Source organism: Parasteatoda tepidariorum, chromosome 2 (assembly GCF_043381705.1).
Source record: "Parasteatoda tepidariorum isolate YZ-2023 chromosome 2, CAS_Ptep_4.0, whole genome shotgun sequence".
NCBI lineage: Eukaryota > Metazoa > Arthropoda > Arachnida > Araneae > Theridiidae > Parasteatoda > Parasteatoda tepidariorum.
In genome coordinates, this window is record NC_092205.1 from 40,795,689 (window position 1) to 40,811,697 (window position 16,009).

Genomic DNA, 16,009 nt, shown 5'->3' on the forward strand with positions numbered 1-16,009 from the left:
ACATTTTTTCTGTTATTAGTCAAAATAATAAATTATTATTAAAAATTATTTTTTAAATTAAACTATCTTTGGATAATAGAATTTTATAATTGTAATGAAAAAATTTTAATTTGGTTTAAAAAAGTTGCTGCAATATTTGATATTTAATACATAAAAATTAACTAACATTAAGGGCTTCATATTTTCGACCACTCTCTGGACTAAACTATTGGTACCATATTTTCTAGATCGGAGTTTATTCTGAATAACAAAAATGTAAATATAGGAAAAAAATGAAAAAAAGGAACATTTATTCAGAAAAAACATGCCATGTGTCTGATTCTGTAACTTAATTGATAATTAGCACAATTTAATTAGCATATTTGAATTTTTTTTTTTTTTTGGTTATCAAGTAAGAGTGCATGAAGTTCGACAAGGTTGCTTTATGAAGTCAACACATGTATTCCTCGATTTTTTTTTATAATGAAGATTCCAAATTTGCAATTTTTTTAAATTAACTTAAATTTTATTGAAATTTAAAAACTTTTGAAATTTCCAAATATTCTAATTATTTAAAGAGTACTTTTTATAATCTGTTGTAATAATTTTTGTTGGAGAATAAGGCAGCTTGCAGGAATGCTTCACTTAATTTTTTAAGCCTAATACTTAAATACTAAAATGCATTATTGATTATAATTTTATTAAAAGTAAATGGAAAATCATAGAATTTTTAGAGAGCCTGAAAAAATTTTAAGGTACAAAGATTTTAAAAGAGATGGTGATCACTGTACAGATACACAGTCTTAAATACACATGTGGTTTTAAAACTTCAATGGGAGGAGGGGGAAAAAATTACTTTTCATTTCCGTACAAATTTTCCTTTAGTTCTAAATCACTGCTTGAATTTTCTTCATTTCCTTTTGATGAAAAATTTTCTGAGTTTTCTTGTGAATCAAAATGATTTTCACTTCCACTTATAACTGGAAAAAAATATATTCATAAACATTACATAATGCAAGAAATTATGTCACTTCAATTTCATACTGTGTTATAACAAAATAGAGAAAACGTACTAAACATGTATGCGTGAAAACACAAAATTTATTGTATTTAATTTAAAGGCTTTTTAAAAGATATTTAAAGGCTTCATTTTTCTTCTACATAAAGAGAACTACTCTTTTTCTTTCTCTCTTTTCTTGAGAAATATCTATCAGCTTTCTTCAAGGCAAACCCAAATTTGCATTACTAAAACCTAAATACTGACAATTAAATAAAACAAAAGTCTGAGATTTTTCACTACTAGATACCATAGGAAATCTGTATAAATACAGATATTATAAAATAATAAATTTATGAGTTAAGGCATATCAGATAAGGCATTAACAGGGATGAGAGTAGTCAGAGTAAAAAAGAGGAAATCCAAGAATGAATATATACATAATATGTAGAAGCTATGATATCCAAAAATTAGACAAAAAAAAAGTGCGATTTTTAAACCATGTGATTTTAAATCCTGATGATTAATTTTAAAATTGTATGAATATGAATCACATAGATATGAATTATATGCATGATTTTAAAATCGTGTGAATAAGTATTGCAATACCTGATTTTATATTGAGAGAATATGAAACCGGTGTCTTGGGATATTCATCCACTTTTAGATGCACCTGGATAATTTTTTTAAAAAAATTTTTCCGCACATGCGCTGTATAAAGCAACTACTTCAATTACTCTTATCTGGCGCAGTTTTTATTATTATTATTTTTAATTTTAAAGCAATAATTTCGTTATCAGTTTAAAATTGATTCAAACACTTTGCTTAATTTTTTTTTAATATTTAAGCTATAGCAAAAGTGGCACTAGACCTAGTATATATTTTGGACATTTACCAAAGGTCTAGTCCAGAGGTCACCAAAGTGGTCTATATAGACCCCCAGAGGTCTATTTCACTAAAGTGGGGGTCGATCTGAGGCAGGGGGTCGATCTGAATCGAAAGGGTTGATTGGGGGTCGAAGAAAAAACAGTTCTTAATACGTAAATCCAAATATCTAATTGAGTATGTAAAATTTGTGAATTTTTTTTTATAATTGACTTAATATCAGTTTCTTTATAGATTAATAAACGCATCTTAAACTTTATTAATAAACGCATCATCAAAAACGTGGACATCAACCTGCAAAATGAGTTTGCTGAATTATTATCCGATCTTGAAGCAAAGACGCTTTTTAAAAGTTTAACAATAAGTAAATTTTGAACAAATATAAATATAATGCAAAAATAAGTAGAACTTTATGAAATAGCTCAGCCTTTTTATGCTAGCTTTTTATGCAAGGTACCTATATGGTTGAAGCCGGTTTCAGTCACGTAAATTCAATCTTAACTAAGTACAGAAATGAATTAAATGTGGAGTTACGAGGGGATTTAAAATTAAAATTGACCAATTTTGAACCCAATATAGCGAACCTTGCAAAAAAACACCAGGCACACTCATCTCATTGGTTAAGAAGCAATAAATCTGTAGTTACTTTACTTATAATTTCTACTTATTTATTATTACTTATTATTTAATAAATATTTAGGTATTTAAATTTCAACATTAATATATTTTTCATAAAACTATTGTTACACAATGTACTATTACTTTAATAAATGTTCAAATCATAAAATAAATGTACAAGCACAGTATCTATTAGAGTTTTATCTTAATTAACGGGAAATTACTTTAATGGGGGTCGATGGAGATTTCGAAAAATTATATAGGGGTCGATGATGAAAAAAGTTTGGCGACCCATGGTCTAGTCATACTAGGTCTGGTTAAGTGCCAATGCCCAGTATACATTTGACCGGTATATCCTACACTGATGTTTTTTTAAGGTCAAGTGCCACTGCCCGGTATACATTTGCGAGGTATATCCGGAGCGCAACTTTTAAATAAAGTAAATATGAAAATCGATGTTTGATATTAAAATCACATGAATAGGAATCAAGATATTAGCACATTCTGGACTAGGGATTTCTAAAAGGCTTGTTCGTATTGTTTTTGTTTAGCCATCCATAATAAATAAAAATTTACAAGATTAATTGAATAAGCAAATAAATATTTTCACTGCAAATCCACCGCTATTTTCTTTTATCATTTTGTTTGCTTTCGCACCAGCAAACAGGTCGCAGCGAGACGTCTGCATTACGAAAATACGAGCTATCGCGGGCAAAAATAACGAAAAATCTTATTTTCTGCTTGTATAAGTGGAGAAAATAGCTAAAATAAGTAAAAATGAGGAAGGGTTGGCAGCTATGTACTAGTTTGAATTTTCTGTTTATCTTTAAAAATCGGAAATAGATAAAATTATTTTATTTGAACAACTGAATTTCCAGAAAAAGCGGAATATCTATAAAAAAAAATTTTAAAAACGAAACTTTTAGAGAATCGAAGTTTTAGGCTGAAATTTGAGAAACAATAGCGAAAGAAGCGGAAAAATCTCATCCCTGTATTATAATTTAAGTATGAAATATAAGAGAAAATGAAAATATTCAAAATAAATATGAATTGGGACGATGTGAAAAATTTAATAATATAAAGTGGAGTGATGAGCAAATACTTTTATAAAGGAAAGATTCACTTGACAAATTAATTAAATCCATTTTTTGATTAACTCTGAATACGTATTCTCTAGAAACGAGTTTTAACTTATGTTTTAACCATTGAATAATAAATAATTTGATACTTTTAAACATTATTGATAAACAAAACAAAAAAATAAAAACTGATCAAAATAAACATTACGGAAAAATATTTCAAATTAGTCAAGATTTTAACAGTACTAAAGTTGATGCAAATGTTTAAAAAAAAATTTTTTTTTTTTTTAAAATCAAGTTACACTTTAAATACCTACCAGCAGTCTGACTGATGGCTTCCAAAATTTGTTGAAACTGTGATTTTGTCAAAGTAACTGTGCCATCTTTGGGAGAGATATCAGTGCTATTTGACCAGTTACCAGGCTTCACTTCAGCAATTGGAACTTGTCTTGATTCATCACCAGTGGGGCGAACCATTTCTGGGAATCAAGTGTTGAAGACAAGGCTTGCTTCGAACATGTTTGAGCCCATGCTCAAACTCAGCATCTTGATTTACAAGGCAGAATTTTAACATTCAATTGCAAAGAATACTCATCTAAGAAAAGAAAAACCCACTTCATTATGGTTGGTTTTCATTTTTTTTATGGTAAAATATATCTTGAAACAAAAATTTGTTTTATTTAATTTAGGTAATGTTACTTTTAGCATTTAAAACATTTTCTTGTGAAAAAACAAAATTAAATTTAATTGCAAGTTAAATGGAACTTTTGTAACTAACTCTCAAAGTAAAATTAAATTGAACTCTTTTTGTAATAGCAATATTTCTATGTTGTAAAATTGAATTTTGCATCATTCTTAAATTACAATATTCCTTTAAACTTATATATTACCATTATGAAACTTTTACATGCAAATCCATACCTTAGTTTCTTTATGCAATATCTATATCTTATTTTAATATTTTAATTTCAAATAGGGGGGGGGAAAAAGACTTGCTTTCTAAAAAAAGTTTTTTTTTTCTTTTCATTCATAAACAGTAAATAAGTTTTGATAATTGCTGTTGACAATTTCTTAACAAGTTACAGATAATTTGCTAATAATAAAGGGCATGATTACAAGTAACAGAATAAGCAAAAAAAGGATTATTTATGCTAGCTGTTATTTAAAATATAAAATAGACGCAAAAACGCAAGATATGATTTGCTAAAATTAATAGGCATGATTACAAGTAACAGAACAAGCAACAAAAAAAACGGTAATTTATGATAAATGCTAATTAAAATATAAAAATAGGCACAAAAACATACAGTTGGAAAAAAATTCTGAATAATTTGTGATTTTTGACACTGAAAACGTTGAAAATGACAATTCGCCGTCCATTAAGGAAATGTGCCTTTATTCAAAAAAATGGTTTAAAAGTTATCACCTTAATGTTTCGTTCATTTATTTAACTCCTAAGTATTGTTAAATTTTTATTGATTCTATCTTCTTGCGTTTTTAAGGGAGGAGGATATTGCAGTATAAATTTCGATGACTTTGCGACAAACTATAGAACATTTAAATCTCCACAAGAGTATCCCTAATTGATGCAAGTTTCCAATGTTTCCAGGTCTCTACAAGCAAAATTTATCGCCATATTATCATTAAAGGCAACTCAACATCAATTCAAATTACAACAGCTTTCCGGCTAATAATAAGTCTATTCAAAACTGAATTGGAACTCTTATATAAAAATGCAAGTCACAATCCTCTCTTCGATGCTGTAAGCAAAATTTTATCACAAATCCGAATTCTGATCACTTTTCGAAAAGCTAGCGATCGAAATTCTGCGGAGAACCTTTCACGGTGTAGTAAGATATAGTTTTGATAATGGCAAGCGGAGAAAAAAAATGATGTAGTCTTCAGAAACTTGTTAAGAAGCATAATTTCTCTGCAAAACATTAGCTACGTTTTTCGATTTAATTTCTAAGGAGAGTTATTATTTCCGGGTTTTTCGCGATTTCCCTAGCTCTTATCGCCAGGTTTTTAACAAAATTCAATAACTGAAAAGGCATACTCGTCGCGAGGGTTACAATGGAGGAATCCTGGACAAATAAGGGTTATTAACATGCATTTCTGACTCATGAATCGAGTAACATGTAATTTAATTGCTTGTACTCCTGAATTAAGTTTCTAGATACACAAAAGGCTGTGACGTTTTGATGAAGGAAAGTATATCATTAAACATTTCATGCTCTAATATGAGTTTAAAAGTTACTCTCTGATTTGGTAGGAAAATCTGAAAAATCTGCAGAATTTTGGAATCACTTTATTTTTGTTGAAGTGTCGAAAATATTTAAAATAAACTTGAAATAAAAGTATGGAGAAAATGAAATACAGTTGAGTTACTGAATTCCATCGATCCTAAAAAGCACTGAAAAATTTTGGCCGAAATCGGTAGATACAGAAGTGATCTACACGGTGACCAAAAAGTTCTCATACACTTTCAATTTTTTTTTACAATACAGAATAAATCCTGTGAAAACTATTTGCATTAAATTAAAGTAGCAATCATTAAGCATCTTTACAATAAATGCTGCAGAACAATACCGCCTTTTACTTTTTTAATGAACTTTCAAATCCATCACTCACAGTACGTACGGGTGCCAACGGCATTTCCTGCCATATCTTTTGAATTATGCTTTTGAATTTGTTCCGATTGGTGATTTTATAATTATCAAGTTGGGCGGGTATGTATGACCAAACAAAATAATCAATCGTGTTCAGATCCAGGGAGTAGGGAGGCCATTCATTCAACAAAAAGTCAGCTAAAAGTTTGCTGCACCACTCTTGAACCACACCTGCGGTATGAGTAAGAGCACCATCTTCTTGGAAACAGAAATATTCCAGCCATACATACTCTAAAAGACACTTGAATATATAACTTTATCCAAAACCTCATTTTTATAATATTAGGCATTCATTTTAACTGTCTCAATGAAAAATGAGAATTAGCATCTTTTTGAAATAGCCCCCCTCCCCCAAACGATCACAGGCGAAGCATTTTGATAACGCGGAACACGATGTTGGCTCTCAGGGATGTTGTCAATAGAAATTGACCATATTCTATCATTTTGGGAGTTACGACTCTACTGTAATACAAATAGTTTTTCGCCTGAAAAGAAAAACTCATCCTCTGCATGCCATGCAAGAATTTCTTCCTATGTCTGCCTCCTTTTCATCTTAGCATACTCTAAAAGTCCGTTCTCGATATTTTGAGCACTCAGGCTATCTTTCTAACACAGTGGGTACCAACTGGCGGCCCGTGGGCCACATCCGGCCCACGAAGCCTTTTTTTGTGGCCCGCGAACTAAAATATATTAGTTGACATTTTCTGCTGACAATTTTCGCAAAAAATCTATGTAGGTTTAAAGTACTTTTCTTCGTTTAAAAGAAAAAAAACCCAATTTTTTCTTTTCTGAGAAATTTAACATACCAACGGTGCAAAAAATTTATTTCTCAGATAAAAATCTACTTCTTGTTTTAATTTGTAATTCAATACTTTTGTTTTGTACAACTTGATAAAAATCTGACAGTAATATTTTTGTTCCTTCAAACATAAAAGAGTCCTATATAAAATTTTTATAAAGCTGCGGCCCGCCATTTGACTGGTGTTTTTAATTGCGGCCCCCGGCCTTATGTAAGTTGGAAACCCCTATTCCAGCGTTTCCCAAAGTGAGGTACGCGTACCCCCAGGGGTACGAGAACAGTTTAACGGGGGTACTCGTTCTTATGCGAAGTATCTTGCAACAAACGAAAATTTTAAAAAGTTTTATTTAAAAACAAAGCTAGCCATGAAAATTTACGAGTACGTATTTTTCTATTGGCTATTTTTTGCAGAGTTAACATTCAATAATTAGTGGTGACGACAGCCAGTTGTGATTTTTAACTTTCGTGCAATTTTTTTTATCATAGCAAAAATAATATCATCCTTCTCACTGATGCAAATAAACTTATTAACAAAACTTTGTACCAAAAAAGAAAAACATATTTTTAAAAAAATACATTCATTTTTTATTAGTGGTACACAGCGTTGCGAAAAATTTAGAAAGGGTACACAAAAGTCATAAGTTTGGGAAACACTGCCCTATTCTAACAGATCTTTCATCCGTTTCGTCGTATCCTTTGATCGACCCTTTTTACAGTCTCTTTTGTTCGAACAGAAGTTATGTAAATGAAATCTCTTCTACCCCAGGGCTTTCAAGTCTCTGAAAACTTTACTTTGATGACTCTACTTTGCCTATTCTACTTTGATGAATTTATTTATAACAATTTCTTTAAATTCTTATTCTACCATAAGGTAAAGGAAAATTATAAGTAGTACAACAAATAAGCATACAATAGTTTATAGAAATCTTACACTAAATTGCCTTAAAGAAATTGGGGCTACGGCAACACTTGTATAATTTCTTCAACATGCTTCAAAAGTTGTATGAGAACTTTTTGGTCACGGAGTAAGTAGTTATATTTTATTAACAAAAGATGGAATTAGTCATACAAAATGATCAAGAGATCGAACCATTTTCCATCACAAGATAACAACTATTTGGATAACTGACCCATTACTTTTCATAGAAATAAATATTATTTAAAGAAAAAAAACATGTTTTTTCATTGTATTGTTATATATCAATAAATAAATTATTACTCCATTATTATTCATATTTATATTTCAGCTCATTTTAAGAATAAAAGTATAGATTTATTTAGCATCCATTTATCGGACTTTTCCTCTATATATGTGGGATATTATCATGCGGGTGATTAAGTTGTGTTTCCCAAGTTGACATTCCCAGCATGCAGTAAAACTGCGGGTCTTTTGATGCAAATTACACTCCTAATTATAAATCAATTAAAAAAAAAAGAAGTGTCTGAAGGGCGTAAATAAAGAAGATTTACATATTTATATGCAGACAGACTTTCTAATTAGGTAGATGTGCAAAATTGTTTTTAAAAAAAAAAAGAGACATTGAAAAAGGCACTTTTTAATTCTTAATTAACTTGATCTTGTATCCATGAGGGTAGAATCTAGCAATCAAAACTCGCAGAATATTACCGAGTTCTTGCAGAAGAATTGTTTCTTTGGGAAGTAAATAATTTTGATTTTCTTTTCAACAGAAATTTTCGAAACACAATTATGTTCAAAAGATGCCTAACTCGCGATAATGGTCGTGATTTTTCTATTCTCAATTGAGAATAATGAATAATAGAAAATAGTGCAATAAATAATTTTAGTTTTCTTTTCTGCAAAAAGTTTCGATTTTTTTTCTTTTTTTTTCTTGTTTGATAATTTTCAATATATTACGCACATGAAAATTTTATTTTACACATTTGAGTCTTCACTTTATCTCTCACAACTCGCGTCGGTTCCGCCATAAATATCGTAGTGTTTGGATCAATTTTTTGGCAATTATTGTTGTAAATTTTTACTTGGTGTTTTGAAATCTCGATATCTTTCATTGCTCAACTAATATTATTGATATAAGTTTCAATAGTTTCCGAACAGCTAAAAGCGGAATTAACTGCCATATAATTGGCAATCAAGCTCTATTAAAAAATTTCAACCACATTAAACCTAGTTAAGAGTGTTTAAAATGTTAACTAGAGCTCTATGCGAAATTGACTATCCAGTCTAGATGTCATTTGTGAGAATAACAAGCAAACATGAGCAGATCAGAAAACTGTAAATTTCTTTAACTAGTGGGCTGCGCCCCCTGCTCGCTAACGCTCGCCAACCCCCCAAAATTGCTACGCAATCTTATATGGTTTGCTTCGCNGGTTGATGTATCAAAATCTACTTTTCTATATCTAAATCGTAATAGCTTGACACTTATCTTCAGTATAGGTAAGGATTGTCTTCAGAACATTACCAAGCATGATATCCGGACCGTGGTCAACAGTTAATATAGTGTGACGTTAGCAATCAAATTATTTTTAATATCAGAGTAATAAAATTAGATATTCTTAGAATTGAAAGTAATAAAAATATATTATAATGAAAATTTAGACATTATTTCAAGGAGGGAAAAGCTAAATTTATTGCTGTAAAAACGTGACATTTTTAGCAGCAATCATTGGTCGATTTTCTAACGTTGCCATTCGGGGAGTTGTAATGAGGCTTTTTTTTGTCGCCGTGTAAGAGAAATATATATATAGATATTATTAAAAATAAAATTTCTCAGATTTTTAATGAAATGGGTTTTGTTTCTGAATATGCCTCCGATTTCGAGAAACAGGCTAATCTAAACTTAATTTTTTTTTAAAAAAAGGTAAAGGCTAGAGACAATGAGGCGATTGATGAATTAATGGAGTTAAATTATTTTTTTATAATTAATAGGCTTTAAATAAAAATTTCTTTATGTTAGAAGCAGAGTGTAAAATTACAGTATTTCTAGCGTTATACAAAAATTAAAAAATAACAGAATACAGGACTAAATAATAAAAAATTGATAAATAAAATTAAAAGAATTAAATAAACTTATTATAAATACATTTAAAACGAAAAAATAGTTTTTCAATCAAAACTCTTGAGGATAACAAAAAGGCAATAACTAATTACTGTAGCAGAGAAAGACTCATTATTGTTTTAATCTCCACCAAAATTTTTGATAAGAAATTAATTCCTCCCTTTTAGTTCACTTATAATGAAAGAATACATTTTAATAAATCCTTTCCACTTTTTCTTTTACTCAGTTTTTTCTGCTTTGTGGGACATAGCATTAATTCGTCTGTTCTAACTTCAGAACCATACAATTAGTCCTTTAGGGATGGAGGTTTTAAAAATTAAATTTCAACGGTTTAACATTAGCAATTATAATAATTTAAACTGTTGTTGCTAATTTAACGTTTCTGCTTATATTATATTTAAATATTTAAAAGAAAACACCAGTGATGTTTACTAATTTACAGCTAAATTTAATTTTTAAAAAAGGAGTTTAGTAAACGTGTTTTAATGTTTCAATATTTTTTTAACCTTTCCCTTGCGATGTTCGAACAACCGTAACATCAAATAAACCGATATTTCATCCGCTTTCTTTAAATATTTCATAAGAAATTCTAGCAACACATTTAAAATTTCTATGTAAAAAGAACACAATATCTATATTTTACAACCAATATCGGCTCTACCAACACCCGAGGAATTATCTTCAACAAATCAGTTCAAACATTGGCTTTTGCTGATGATTTAGATATTATCGCTAGAACGCAGACAGCACTGACACAATCCTTTTTATGTCTGGAGAAGGAAGCCATTAAGATGGGATTAAGAATCAATGAAAATAAAACTAAATATATGCCCTGCATAAAAGCTGGCTATGAAGAAACACAGTTTGAAATTGGAGCCTACAAATTCGAAGCCGGTGATAGCTTCACCTATTTGGGGTCTAAGATTAACAACAAAAACGACACTACACAAGAAATACACACGAGAATCACGATGGCCAATAAGTGTTTTTATGGTCTAAGAAAACATCTTAAGGCAAGCCTAATAAAAAGAAAAACAAAAGTGTTACTCTATAAATGTCTTATACGATCAGTGCTTACAGACGCATGTGAGACCTGGACAATGATCCGTGGAGATGAAAATATGATAGCTAGATTTGAGAGAAAAATACTGCGAAGCCTTTTTGGTGGAATAAATAAAAGCGGTACCTGGTTTAGAAGATCAAACACGGAACTTTACAAATCATATAAAGAACCCGATGTCATTAAATTTATCAAAATTCAAAGGATTAAATGGGCAGGCCACCTTATAAGAATGGAGGATAGCAGGACAAGCAAAAAAGGTTTCAGTGCCAGGCCAACAGGTACAAGAAAAAGAGGACGACCAAACCTAAGATTTTTAGACTGCCTTGAAAAGGACCTACAAGTTTTAAAGATAATAAATTTGAGAACCTTGGCTAAGGGAAGAATGTCTTGGCATAGGCTTGTTGGGAAGGCCAAGGTCCATCCTGGGCTGTCGTGCCAATGAGAACAAGAATATCGGCTCTATATAGAGTTGTCAAAATCATTCGATGATTTATATTCATTATTCAACCAATATAAGCCTTATATTTGCCGTATGTAGCGTCCTATATTTGCCCTATATAGGACCAGTATTAAAAAATCTAAACATCCCAATATTGGACCCATATTGAGCCAATTGAGTTCAACTGCGGCCAAGGCAAAATTGCTACTAGGGTTAGCTTGCCATTTTATGCTTGAAAAAATATAACTAACGAATTCCCTTTAACATCATTAAAAGGAGGATAGCTATTAAATAATGCACTTTAATACCTATCAACCTGTACGGTCGTTGAGGAAAGGTTTTCAAAATGATAGTTAGTTATATATATATACATTTAAAACGAAAAAATAGTTTTTCAATCAAAACTCTTGAGGATAACAAAAAGGCAATAACTAATTACTGTAGCAGAGAAAGACTCATTATTGTTTTAATCTCCACCAAAATTTTTGATAAGAAATTAATTCCTCCCTTTTAGTTCACTTATAATGAAAGAATACATTTTAATAAATCCTTTCCACTTTTTCTTTTACTCAGTTTTTTCTGCTTTGTGGGACATAGCATTAATTCGTCTGTTCTAACTTCAGAACCATACAATTAGTCNATACTTGTATTTATATATATATATATAATTTTATTTTTATTTAAATTCAAAAAAAATTACACACATGGGAAACTCAATTGTTCAAACATAGGATCTAGAGATGACGGTAATGATTTTAAGTGTTAGTGAAGACTTAAATTTTTTTTAAATTTTCCTGCTTATTATTTCACAACCACTCGGTTAAAATCTTTTCCAATTACCGATGACCGAACAAATAAGCAGCTTTGCAGTTTTAAAGGAATTTTAGCCAAATGCACTAAATATTTCTAAAGAATTCTAAATATTACAGCAATCTAGATAAGTAGAAATTGAATACAGTAATATAAAATAATTCGCATAAATTCATTCCTGTAATGCTTGCAAACCTCATATTTATTCATAAAGCAATTAAAAACATAATAACATTAATCAATACGAATGCGGAAGTTGCACACACTTGTTTAATTGTCTCTATTTCCAACTTATCTGACGAAAATTGCAAGCATCGCAAGAGCAAATAATTCGCGGGATTCGTTTATAATTTGAATCACGTAGCAAAACCCAACAGTGCGTTTCATAGTACATCACATCTTTCTTTTTCATAGAATGCAGTGACTTGTAGTGACGTCACCAAAACCTAGGAACAAAATGAGTTTTCTACTAAATGATATCATTAAATGTAACATGTTTCCAGTTGGGGGTATACTAATTTCTTGACTTCAAAACAAAATACATTCAGTGTTTGATTTATTATAAGGCCTGACAGGCATGAGACTAGGGTCGCCAAATTTCTCCAAACCATTTTAATTCTGAAAATTTTTGTTTTTTCCCCTTAAGAATTGCCTACTAGAATTCTGAGTTAACAAAACGTCACTAGTATGGATTAAGATATTGACATAACATTTTTTTAATATGTATATAGCATACTTTTCTTATGTTATAAGTCAATTTGTACACTAACACCAGAATCACCTAGGATCAATAGGCATGGGCCTAGGGCCCACAATTTCTGAGGGGCCTCAAAAATTAGTAAAAAGTATAATGAAAGATGAGCTAGCTTTGAGTAGGTTTTAGTACTAAAAAAATAATTACAGCTTACAATAAAAAATAATTTAGCTAATTAGTGACTTTTAACAAAAATCACTGATTTTAATTGTTTGTGTCACCAAACTATTTTTATTTTGACATAAAATCGTTTTGTTGTATTATATTTTGCTTTAATTTATAGATACGTAAACTTTATCTTAAAAAAATAATATTCAATTGTCTGCTTTCAAAATTTCTTAGAATGTGTCGCTTTCATGCAGTTCAATAGATTCTTTTTTATTGCTAGGACTACTCATCAGTAATTTCATTTCAAAATATTTTTTAAGGGGCCCGGAAAATTTGGTGGGCCTGAATTTGTCTTGATCAGTCCCTGACTGTATATTTGGTACATTATTACATGAAGTGAGACCCTCGATAGTTCTGGGCATACAGGGCTCGGATATCTAAATCAGACACGAAATATATACATTTCAAAACTCAATATAGTTACGAATCTGCTAGGAAAGTAAGATTTTAAGGTTTAAGATAACAAAATTGCTGTTGCTTTCATTAAAATTGCAACTGCTACATTAAAATTAATATTTAGGGCTAATAATAAGTAAAAGAAATTTGCCCTCAAGCCATGAACATAGCATATTTGAGAGGGTTTTTTTTTAATTCGAACATTAGCTTTGCAAACGAGTAACAAGAACCAAAGTTATATTTTTCTTTAAAAATGGACTTAATATGTTTCCTTATTTTAAAGCATAAGTTCTGTTGCTTCCCAGAAGCAATTCAAACTTTCTCGGGTACTCTACAAAGCTTATCATTTTTACTTTCATACAGGAATACGGTTTTTACAACTTAAAAATTTCAAATGTTAAATTTTATCACCTACTTATAGTTTAATAAATATTTCCCTTAAACTACGCTAATTAGTTTGACATAAATAATAAGAATACATAAATAAGCCAGTTTTTAATTCGTAATCTATCAGTCAAATAAACTACAGAGTAAATCCGATTTAACTACAGTTATCTACATATTTAATAATATTCCTGTTAAGTAAACTCTCAATATTAGCGTAGAAAACTTGTTTAGTAGATTAAAATGCAAGGAAAAAAATTTTCCAACAAGCGAGAAAATGTTAAATATAATCTTATCGCATAGTACTACACGTTACATAAATACAGGGTTATTCATAATTCCCTCCGGAGTTTCGAAGCGTTATAGTAAAAAAACGAAGACGAATATGGCAAAAAAGAACATATGAAATTATTCCGAAAGTATTCAAGTTTTAATTTAAGCAGTTGCTGGTAGATGGCAGTAACATGTACCACTGAAGCCAATTGTAGTAAAGAAAAATGGCGTTTACAGGCGGAGGGAATTATGAATAACCCGGCGAAGACTCGGCATATGTTTCCATTTCCACTTTATTCTATTTTAAGAGAAATGCATTATGCAAATTTCTCATTTTTTTATTTGTGTGGGATTCTTTTTTTTAAATTTGAAAATAATTTCTTTGCCTGAAAGGAAAAAATTACATATTGGTTATAAATATTCAAACACGATATACACGTTAATTTCAGATAGGAAAAAAAAATTTAAATAATAAGAGCAAAAAAAAAATAAATAGATAAGGAGATATTAAAAGTATGTGAGAAGATAATAGATAAGAGTAGGGTTTAAAAAAATTCGTTTGCAAGTGGCGGCACCTTATTTGTCATTTTAAATTAAGATGTTTAAATTCACTTAAGACCCGTTACTCCATCATACATTAAAGAGGATACATTTGAAAAAAAAAAATAAATAGTTAACTTCAAGATTATCCCTTTAGGCAGAGTGAATGAGCATCTTGAAAATCCTACATACATTAAAAGATATATATGTTTTAAGAATTTTTTATTTTACATAATTACAATTGTTCACTATGTGATAATGATCTGCCATATTAAATTCTCACATACTAAGAAACTGAGAGGAAAAACAAAATTGCATTTTTAAATTTAATTAGTTGTGAAATTAGAGTGAAAATTAGTTTCTGAAATTAGTTGTGAAAACTTTCGATGCACATGTGTACACATATTTTTTCAATTATTTCAGCTTAAGGAAAATAATTTTTTTTTTCCTCTTTGAGAGGGGGTTACACCCTGGGAAAATTCCTGTGAACGCTATTGCTATATTTAGTTGGTAATGTTTGAAAATTAAATTCTGCAATTAAAGTGTTAGTTTTAATAACGATTTTATATTAATCTGCAACAACGATTCGTAAATGAAATTTTATTGAAAACCAAATTAAAATCAAAAAGGGGCTAAAAACTTAGTAATAATAAAAATTACACTATTCTATTTCTAAACTTCACGAAGCTTTCCGTACTTGGAAAATATCGATTCGGAAATACTTGCACAAATACAAAGAATAAAAGCTACTTTCTTTTAGCCTTTTTCAATCACAGTACTGACCTACTTTCAGAGGCTCGCAATCTTCCCCAAATGTTTCAATGTTTCAACGACAGTTTCCAAATTGCACGAAAATCTAAGCAATAAAAAAATAAAATAAAAAAAGACTCTCACGGATATCCATTTTCTAAAGAAAAGCAAAGGTGATTTAGAAACATTAATTTAGGCAGATCGTGTCCACCCAGATTGCGTGAAATAACGAGACATCTCTGCGATGACACATTCAAAAATCATGTATCACAGTTTCTGTAGAAAATTTGAAAAATAATATTTTTAAACTATCTTGAATTTATAAGGATATTTCAGTAAAAGCGAAATTTAGAAAAAATTCTTAATTT

General features: G+C 29.8%; 1 protein-coding gene across 1 annotated transcript in view; it reads right to left on the bottom strand.

Moving 5' to 3' along the window:
* LOC107452568 (coiled-coil domain-containing protein 66) overlaps window positions 1-16,009 on the bottom strand; it is a 47,904-nt gene that overhangs the window by 18,709 nt on the left and 13,186 nt on the right. Inside the window, exons 2-3 of the mRNA XM_043046749.2 lie at window positions 3,876-4,153; window positions 836-959 (exon numbers count right to left, since the gene is read on the bottom strand). Coding sequence (XP_042902683.1) covers window positions 836-959; window positions 3,876-4,035 — 284 coding nt within the window. The 5' untranslated portion in view covers window positions 4,036-4,153. The remainder of the gene's footprint in view (window positions 1-835; window positions 960-3,875; window positions 4,154-16,009) is intronic.